The 10599-nt window shown below is 36.2% G+C and overlaps 1 protein-coding gene across 1 annotated transcript; it reads right to left on the bottom strand.

The window, feature by feature from the left end:
- Positions 1-3081: 3081 nt before the first annotated feature.
- On the bottom strand, positions 3082-10347 carry RCVRN (recoverin). The gene is made up of 3 exons (XM_063456082.1): positions 9899-10347; positions 5958-6069; positions 3082-5252 (listed from the first exon to the last, which is right to left on the bottom strand). The coding sequence occupies exons 1-3, from the start codon at positions 10277-10279 to the stop codon at positions 5137-5139; spliced, it is 609 nt and encodes a 202-aa protein (XP_063312152.1). The 5' UTR covers positions 10280-10347; the 3' UTR covers positions 3082-5136.
- Between the last annotated feature and the right edge of the window lie 252 nt (positions 10348-10599).

Genomic DNA, 10599 nt, shown 5'->3' with positions numbered 1-10599 from the left:
AATGTTACCAGTGTCATTATATTATTATTATACCAAGTGAATATTACCAGTGTCATTATATTATTATTATTATACCTAGTGAATGTTACCAGTGTCATTATATTATTATTATTATTATACCTAGTGAATATTACCAATGTCATTATATTATATTATTATTATTATTATACCTAGTGAATATTACCAGTGTCATTATATTATATTATTATTATTATTATTATTATACCTAGTGAATATTACCAGTGTCATTATATTATTATTATTATTATTATACCTAGTGAATGTTACCAGTGTCATTATATTATTATTATACCAAGTGAATATTACCAGTGTCATTATATTATTATTATTATACCTAGTGAATGTTACCAGTGTCATTATATTATTATTATTATTATACCTAGTGAATATTACCAGTGTCATTATATTATATTATTATTATTATTATACCTAGTGAATATTACCAGTGTCATTATATTATATTATTATTATTATTATTATACCTAGTGAATATTACCAGTGTCATTATATTATTATTATTATACCTAGTGAATGTTACCAGTGTCATTATATTATTATTATTATACCTAGTGAATGTTACCAGTGTCATTATATTATTATTATTATACCTAGTGAATGTTACCAGTGTCATTATATTATTATTATTATTATTATTATTATACCTAGTGAATGTTACAGTGTCATTATATTATTATTATTATTATTATACCTAGTGAATATTACCAGTGTCATTATATTATTATTATTATACCTAGTGAATGTTACAGTGTCATTATATTATATTATTATTATTATTATTATACCTAGTGAATATTACCAGTGTAATTATATTATTATTATTATTATACCTAGTGAATGTTACCAGTGTCATTATATTATTATTATTATTATTACCACACCCTGACTGGGAGCACATCATACACTTACCTGCAGTTATTACAGGTAAGTCTGATTCCCAATAAAATGTAATTTACTGCCTCCCTGCCAAGTGCCCTCCTTACCAACAACCTCTTGATAATATATTGGTGATATCTCTACATATCCATGGGGCTGAGAGCGCCCTACTGCCATGTGTTTGCTCAGTGATAAAACTAGTTTGGAATATTTTTGTATTTCTCAAAAAAAGGAAAATGAATAATCTATCATCATTATTATTATTATTATTATTATCGCCATTTATATAGCCCCAACAGATTCCGTAGCGCTTTACAATATTATGAGAGGGAGGGAGGGATTTAACTATAAATTGGACAATTACAAGAAAACGTACAGGAACGATAGGTTGGAGAGGACCCTGCTCAAACGAGCTTACAGTCTATTATAATGTGTCTTGGTCAATAATTAGGGAAGACAGATATGGATTAATAGATCACTGATGCGGAATTTGATGGCGCTATGTCAGTACCATAATAATAATAATCCTCTTCTATAACCTTCATAATTAAAGCCAGATGACAGAAAACCATTAAAAAAAAAATAGGATCTTGATTAATTTTATTCAATGAAAACTGCTTTTTATCATCGCCCCCTAGTGCTCACAAATTTAATTCCCAATTTTTCCAAATTTGTGCAACTGATCTCTAGGTGTATTCTGTAGCAAAAATATCAAACAGGTAGTTTTTCTGGCAGAATATCAAGGTTTTTCCAGTTGGCTAAGTGTCATAGGAAACGTGCAGACTAGTTCTTTTTTTTTTTGTTAATTATTATTGTTATTATTATTGCAGATAGTATAACCATGAACATGGTTTGTCGAATTTTAGTTGTCATTATCCCAGGAATTCCACTTGCAAATCATACACGTGCTGTCATTAAAGAGGCATGAACACCGGTTATGTACAGGTAGTCGCGTTTAAAGGCTTTGTCAACCGCTTATTTATTAAACCAGGAATTGACAAGGAACCAAAAAAGCTGAATCTGACGCTGCTCTATTGCCACCTCAGCTCTTTAGCTTACAAACTCAAGCAAACGCAATGTCCCCACTAGCTAATGTAATCGTTAGGACAGGCTTCCCCAAACTCCAGCCTTGCCATATGTTGCTGAACTACAACTCCCATGATTCTATTAATGAAATAGATAAGCTGAAAATCATGGGAGTTGTAGTTCAGCAACATCTGGAGGGCCGGAGTTTGGGGAAGCCTGCATTAGGATCACTTGTTATTTAGGAGGTAGGGTGGTAGCTTCTTATTTTCGTCAGTTAGCCAAGCGTTCAGCCTCTTTGACAGGATATCACATTGATATAGGGATTGTTGTTTGCTGATCTGATGGTTATAATAAAGTGGTGGCTCTCGGGATGCTGATATACAGGAGAATTATCTGACTACATAGATTGTCTGTCTTTCTCTGACTTTTGCTTTTTGTTTTGTTTTTTATCTTGTATTTACACAGATAATACATTGGAATTAACAGGCCAACAATGCACAGGACAGTACTAGAGAACATTTAATGAACTTAATTCAAGATTTATTGCCCTATCAATACCAAGAATTCACGTGATAATACACGTTACATTATTATTGGCCCCCAAGAAAAGAATAAAGTAATTATAACATAGGTTTGAAGGAACCTCATTTCCGGTTTATCGGCAGATTCTCAATATCAATAGACAGATTCGTGGTGGAAACGGCTATATACAATGGGTCCCTAATTTTCTAGCGTCTGTCAATTTGTGTTAAGATTTAGTATTAGACCCATTTGTTAGAATTGTATTGCTACATCGGGTATATATTTTATTTTGGCTATTAAAGAGAAAAGGTGTTAAAAATAATCTGCTTTAAGTCATTTAGAACATTATCAGTTATGACTATTACTGTTTATATCCCTCTTGCCTGTCGTTTTTGAATGGCGATCTTTAGTTTGTAGATCTAAAATGAGCAAGTACAGCAGTAGCAACAGGGCTACAATATTCTGCTGCTAAATATTTTCAGAATGCCGTGTTTGTAGCCACACAAAAGCTCAGACATGATAGAGTTTGTTGGCAAAACTGGATATATTCTCAAACTCCCCTATTTTTCAGGGTCAACTGCTTTGGTCTAGAATTTGGCGGCACTTTTAAAAAATAAATTTTAAACCTCCATCATTAGGTAAGGTGAGTCAACCCCAAAGTGAAATTTAATTACACACACTTGGAGACTCCTGAGATTTGTCCTGCCATTTTTAACACAAGTCTTTCGGTCATATTTCTTCCACTGGCGGCCCGTCCAGAAGAGAGCTAGATGGGTGAAAGTCCTTCTAAGTTTGATTTTACCAAATACCAAAGAATTTTAACAAAGGAGACATGTAGTACTCCAAGAACACGTTTGGTTTCCTTTAAAGGGTTACTCCAAACATCATATGCACTACTGGCCTCTGCTGTGATCAGGATGGTAGGAGTATCCTGGCGCCATTTCCCAGTAATGGGGCAAATGGTTTTATGATCGTTTGTCTTTTTACCTGGCCCTGCCGGGTGCCTTATATCACCTGTAGGCAGGATTATGAACTGCACTGTGACTCAATCTGCACAGCTGCCACCCTGCCTCCCGTTTTGTTTTCTCTCTCCTTTTCGACTTCCTCTCAAGTCATATGTTTGTCGTAGAGAAGCAGCATTGTGGCCGAGAATTAAATGGCAGCAAGCTCCATGCTCTTCAGAGTCTGACTTTGTTCTCCCTACAGAAGTACCATCCAGTGTCTGTCATTTTAACAGCCACTAGGGGTATGTTTAGCCCCGCAATATAAGCAAAGCTGTTTTGCTAAAATGTCAATGTTTTACATTGGGGTTATAAAAACTAGGGGCACTGCATAGAGACAACGTCATCTCAATGTTGTTTATAGCGTCCCTTTAAATAATAAACTGCAATATGTTTTTCTAACTTTTTTTGTACATATCTGTAGAAATTACTTTTTGTTTAGTGTATGTGGCTCTTTTTTAGGCTTCAGCACCTCGCACGAAAACTCAATTTTTAATACTGGTGTAATATTTAACTCAAGGATTGGTATAGCCACGTGATTTATATTCGAAAAAATACCTGACGGCTGGCGGAATGCAAACGAAATTAAATATATCCATTTATGAATGGCTAGAAAATCTGCATTTATTTACACTAGAATTAGACGTCACAGTTGGCATGTGGTAACATTATGCAAATATGCACATAGCCAATATAAGCAGGTTTGTGGAGACCAATAATCAACAGGATTGTACAAGGAATGCAAAACGTGAGATGTTCACCAGGGATTTGGTAATTTTAAGAATTTTAAGGCCAAGAAAACTGAGCTGAAAAGATAGATTCCTTGAAAATTGTTTCCTCTGTGGCCACTTTAGCCTGAAAATATATAGTTCCCTGGGGTGTTTGTAACAATATACGATTTTGGTAAATAACATTCTTGGAAACCCTATGGAACCCTATGGAAGGAGATCTCACCGACTAAAGCAAAAATGATTATTCACAATGCGAACGCTAAATATATGGAATTCACTATCTAGAGAGGTTGTGCTGTCAAACCCAATGGTCATGTTCTTTTGTAGCAAAGCACAAAATGGTTATTATTATATAAATATTAATAAAAAAAAAATTTTAATCCCAGGAGAAATCTGATTTTATTTCCAGAGTTGGGGCATGCTTGAAAATATCTTCATTGTGGGATTTTATTGTTTTATTATTGTTGTTTTTATTTTATTTTTTTTGCCTTCTTTTGGATCAAAAGCAGCACGAACGAGTTCTGAAAGGATGATCCCGATGGCCTTGGACGTATTTATTTTTTCCTCCGAAATAAATCACTATGTAGCTATAAACAAAATTAAATGGAAACGTCCTAAACAGTGCAGTATGCTTTTAACCTTTGAGCCAGTAGCTCCATTTACCCAGCCAGGGACACATCAAAATTATTTTGGAGGCCTGGTTCGTCAGATTATAGCATATGCCCTTGAGTGCCTAAGAAGGCTTCAGCTATAATCTAGGGATTATTAGCCTAATTATACAATAAGAGAGCACAACAGTACATAACACAAGTGTTAATGTGTTGAGTGAATGTGTTAAGGGCAACACGTGTTTCCGATCAGTTCACATATTGCTGGAATCTTCAAAGATCTGATTGATGAAGGTATCAAAGTCTTAAGAGATTGGTGGGCTATGGACACCCTTAGTGCTTCTTCTCTTTTAGTCGCTCCTTCACTTTCTGGGGTTCAAACTGAATCAAGCGGAGGATTTCTTTATTATTCATAATTCCTTGAATGAATTCCCCTTCAGTGAGCTTATCTGTTAGAAACAACAAATTCTGCATTTTATAAACAGATTGAAGGTTGTTTTTAATCGAGTCATCTAATTCTCAGGGTAAAAAGACAGACTTCCCTTGGTAAATTGGCAGGTTCTCTTGGATTCCTAGTTCAAATAGAAGGTGAATTATTTAATCGGGAGATTTTGTCGTATATTCTTTTGGCTAGTTCTTAGGAATAAAGGGCGGGGGAGGTTGGAGATGGTGATTGACTCTAGTCTTACAATGCTTCCCTGTAGGGAAGCATTTCATTGGCCGAGATCATCAAGATTGATGATCTCAGCTGGATTGGAAGTGGCGGGACCACCAGTAAAGGTGAGCAAATCAAATGGATAGGGGTAACACTACAGTTTTACGAATAAATGTTTTCATTCCTAACGCTATAGTGTTCTTTTGAGCTGGCTACACGTATATTTTAATAGCTTGTAGAACACTAAAATGTAGCCACTTTAATCTCTAACGGTGCTGGTCCCAGTATCTCCTCTCATTGGTTTTGTGACAGGAAAGTCCATAGTTTTTAGGGTTGGCTTAGTGACTGACTTTGGTTATTACTGTATTAACAGTATAAATACTCTGCTGCGTTGGGGATTATCAGCTAAAACTAGATTTAGGACATGTTCCCTTTAACATATCTGAACATCATTAAGCAGTGCTAATCGTAAATAATAAATATGCCATATTTAATTTACCGTGGTCCTTTTTTCCGAAGAAGTCCCATATTTTATTTGTCCTCTTCTCTGGAGTGCTTTCATCCTCTGGCAAATGCTTCTGGTCTTCTATATTTATCATTTTGAATATTGCCTGAAAAACAGTAGTGATATATCACAAACATAACCAGACCTCTGATGAAATACGGCCAGGGCCTCAGCAGTCCTTAAATACAGCAATGACCTCTCTTCACCTGGCACCCATTGAAGCGGTCATTTCTTAATAAAATCCGTGCACAGGCAGTTGAATAATTTGAATGATAAATGGACAACGCAGCATACAGCAAAAGGCGAACCAAAAAAATCTCAAATAACAACATTCCTGCTGTGTTATCAGTTGAGGGTTCTGTGCAAAGAGTAAATCTGGGACCAAGGCTCTGAAACATTCTATTGGTTTCCATGGCGATTGCTCTACTCTTTGAACTTAGCTACGGTATTGCTCTTTAACCATAAGCCTCATTGTACCTGAAAAATTTGTCAGGATTTGTTGTTCAACCTGAGGTTTTTCAATGTATGATGTGATATGTGTGATATGTGTAGTCTATCTCCAAGAGCTATTTCCGACTGGTTTTGGGAACTTATTCTTTATGAGACTAAGTATCCTAATGGTAACTGCTTAATGGTACACTTGCTACTATTCTGACTCTCGGTTGGGGTGATTTGTAATGGTGTCTGGATAGAGGCGCGATGACAAATTTGTTTAATCACTTACTGAAACTATGTATTTTAGTCTCAATCATCAGTTCGTCACATGCATGTTTTTTTTTCTGTTTTTTTTTTTTTTTTTTAGAGAATTTAGGCGAAAGTAAATTAGAATGTTGCTGGTTCTGAACCATTTTTGCCATCTTTGCACTAATTATTGTTCTATCTGTTTTGATACGGCTCATGTACTTAAACAGAAAATTATTAACATTAATATAAATGGAACTTGAATTGTAATTTAACCATATTTTTGGGCATTCGCTGTGCTTTATTTGCACTATATTTATTTAACACACCTGATGCTTGTTTTAGATGAATGCATGCACCTTGATCCCTCCTCCTGAGCCAACCAGAACAGGTTGCCGATAGAGTGGTATAATGCATGGCCAAACCTATCCTTTTTTTCAGCTTTTTATTTCTCCTCTACGGATGAATCATCCATACATGTATACTCATCGAAAGGTCTGAGCAAGATTAAACTTAGTAGGTCTCTGAGAGACAGTATGTGCAGTCTTATTCACTGTTAGCTCACAACCTACTTTAATTATTGGTTTATTAATCAATGACCATTAGTGGAGGACGTTCTCCGAGCTCTGGCAATGCTGCTTCCATGGAAGGATATTTCCTTCGCCTTTTCCTTTGTTTTCCAAGAACAGGGAAGTGCAGGTGGGTAATAGAGAACTTTTGTAGCTGGTTAGGAGGAGACGGCAAATGTGAGCCATAAAGAGATTTGCAAAGTTCTGAAAACATATCTCTTATCCTGAGTAGCTCTACATTAAATCAATGCACTCCTTATAACATCTCAAAAAAATATATATATATATATTCACTTTCATTTTTCCGCTTCTTAAAATATTAGTCCTTTGTTTGACAATAATGTATGAAACTAGAGGAATAACTATTTTTGAATACCCATTTTTATTGTTTTTTTTATTTTTTATGCTACGAATAATAATATATGAGATGTATTAACACTAATGCAAGTTGTCAGTTATTTTACATCTTTGCTTATAGATGTTTTATTTCTGTTTGAACTGATGTTGTCTATTATGAAATAGTATTTATTTTTTTATGGAGCAAAAAGAAACAAAAAATAAATAAAACTTTTAAAAAAATAAAAGTGCCAGACGGAAAAGTGTTGTCAGACAGAAAAAGTTGAATATTAAAGCAAGATGCAGTATTTTATTTTCCATTTGTGAATATCAGGGGATTGTAGTACTTAACATGTTGCCTTAAATCAAATGCAAGTTTTCCATATTCTTAAATTAGGCAAACAATAAAGCAAAAACCTAACAGGAAAGTGAGTAAAGTGATAAAACCTTACTACTTAATTAATGCACTATTTGCTCTTTATCGTATTTCTGTCTCATATAACCTGTCTAATTTATTGCTGATTCCATGATTTAATTAAATGCAGAACTCCAGAGAAATTTCAATATATTATGTATGAAGGTTAAAAAAAGGAAAAAAGAAAAGAAATATAGTTAGAATTGTGCAATATTTCCCACCCCTCCCCCATCATTAACTCCACCTTCAGCAAATTGAGCTTAATTTGAAAAGGGAGTTTGGGCAAAAAAAAGATTTAATAAAATATTACTGTATCTTTTTGAATTTAACAGATTTTGAGTATGTTATTGTTTGTGTGTGTGTGTGTGTGTGTGTGCGCGTCTCAGGGAGGAAACAATTCTGGAAAATAAAACTAATTAAGGAGGTTAATCAATATATGTAAATTACCACATTGTATAACTTTTAGAACGTTTCATACTAGATGCTCTCTGCTTATAATACAATGTTCTAGATATCCTCATCAATCTCTAGTTCTTGGTGGTTCTGTCTCCCCGATGACATCTCGTATAACTGGCAGTTCCGTCCCTCCCCCTCTCATATAACTGGCAGCTCTGTCCGTCCCACCTCCCAATCTCTCTTGCCTGGCAGTTCGTACATCCCATGTCTCCCCTACCTGGCAGTTCTACCCCCATCTCTCTTGCCTGGCAGTTCTACCCCACCATCTCTCTTGCCTGATAGTTCCTACATCCCATGTCTCTCTTTCCTGGCAGTTCTATTCCCCTATCTCGTTTGCCTGGCAGTTCCTACACCCCACATCTCTCTTTCCTGGCAGTTCTACCCCCCCCCCTGCCCCCCATCTCTCTTCCCTGGCTGTTATATCCCCCCATCTCTCTTGCCTGGCAGTTCTATCCCCCATTTCTCTTGCCTGGCAGTTCTATCCACTATGTTTCTTGCCCTAACCTTCTGGACTGGCAGTCATATCACTCATCTCTCTTGACTGGCAGTTTTATCCCCCATTCCTGTTGCCTGGCAGTTCTATCCCCCCCATCTCTCTTCCCTGGCAGTTCATTCCCCCCATCTCTCTTCCCTGGCAGTTCTATCCCCCCCATCACTCTTGCCTGGCAGTTCTACCCCCCCCCCCCCACCCCTCGTCTCTCTTGCCTGGTAGTACAAACACCCAATGTCTCACTTGCCTGACAGATCTATCCCCCTATCTATTTTGCTTGGTAGTTATACCTCCCCATATTTATTGCCAGGTACTTCTACCCCCTCCAATCTCTCTTGGAAGTTCTACCCCATATCTCCTGACTGGCAATTCATCAAGCTCTCAATCTCTTGCTGGCTAGGCTCCATTCTTTGCTTGCCTTGCATCTTTGTATTCCTCAGTCTATCTTGCATGGCAGGTCTGTAAACTGCCCCCAATCTCAGTTACCTGACAGTTCTCTCTCTTGGCCAGAATTTCTGTCCCCCTTCCTGATTCTAATGCCTGCGGCGTCTGGGTTCTGTCTTAGCTACTGCATGCATCCTGTTGCTTAGCAACACAAATTCAGATGTGAAACCAATTACCCAAGTGTTACATATAATATAATTAACGTCACCTAACTTACACCAATCATATTTACACTTCATTTAAGTATTGGCCTCAACACATTGAAAATAAGTTCAAAGCTCAATATATCTGTAGTTTTGTAATTTCCTTCATTGAGAAAATACCACGCGTTTCACTTTTTTTTTCATCCTACAAACAATCTAAACCTTTACAGGAATTGTTGACTTTCACGTTACAGCTTCCTTATATCAAACCTGTAAAAATTGCCAAACTCTCAAAAGAAAATTATGTTTAATAGAAAAATGAGATGCCATGATTTATAACCTTTAACTAGGACCTGTCTGCTGGCTGTGGCAGTGAGGCGAATAATATTTTTTATACCTACCGTAATTATTTCAAGTACTTCTGGTTTGCTGATTGTCCCGTTGCCATCAACATCGTATAAACAAAATGCCCATTCCAGTTTTTGGTTTGCTTTCCCTGACGAAGTCATGTGAAGAGCGATCATGTATTCCTTAAAGTCCAAGGTGCCATCATTATTGGAATCAAAGCTTCTAAAAACATGCTGGGCATATGCTTTTGGATCGGCGTCTGGGAAAAACTTTGAATAAATGCCTTCGAATTGTTGTTTCGAGATCCTCCCCGTGGGACATTCTTTTAGAAACGATTGATACCATGTGCATAGTTCCTCTTGTTTATATTTTGTGTTTAATTGCAGTTCCTCCAAAATCTCCTTAGAAAGTGCTCCACTTTTGCTGTTCCCCATGTCGGCAGAAGTTGATTATATAAAGTAAATGTGAAAAACACTCCAAATGTCCGATACGCCGCTCTCAAGGAGGCAATGACAAAGTGATTGAGCCTGTGTTTAAATCCAGATAAGGCTTTTTTAGGATTACAAAGGTTTATACGTCACACAGGGACTGATTTCCACTTTATGTTATTGTAGGACTCCAGCCTTTCTAATTGAAAAAAAAAATAAAAATGCAAACACAACAATACCAATTGTTAGCAGATGGTTTGTGTTTGTGCATTCACAGTCTATTACAGAAGTTCATCAGAATAAAAATTACATTTCTTGCGCGGAAG

This window comes from Pelobates fuscus, chromosome 5 (genome assembly GCF_036172605.1).
Source record: "Pelobates fuscus isolate aPelFus1 chromosome 5, aPelFus1.pri, whole genome shotgun sequence".
NCBI classification, from domain to species: Eukaryota; Metazoa; Chordata; class Amphibia; order Anura; family Pelobatidae; genus Pelobates; species Pelobates fuscus.
This window is presented reverse-complemented; position numbering and strand designations above follow the sequence as displayed.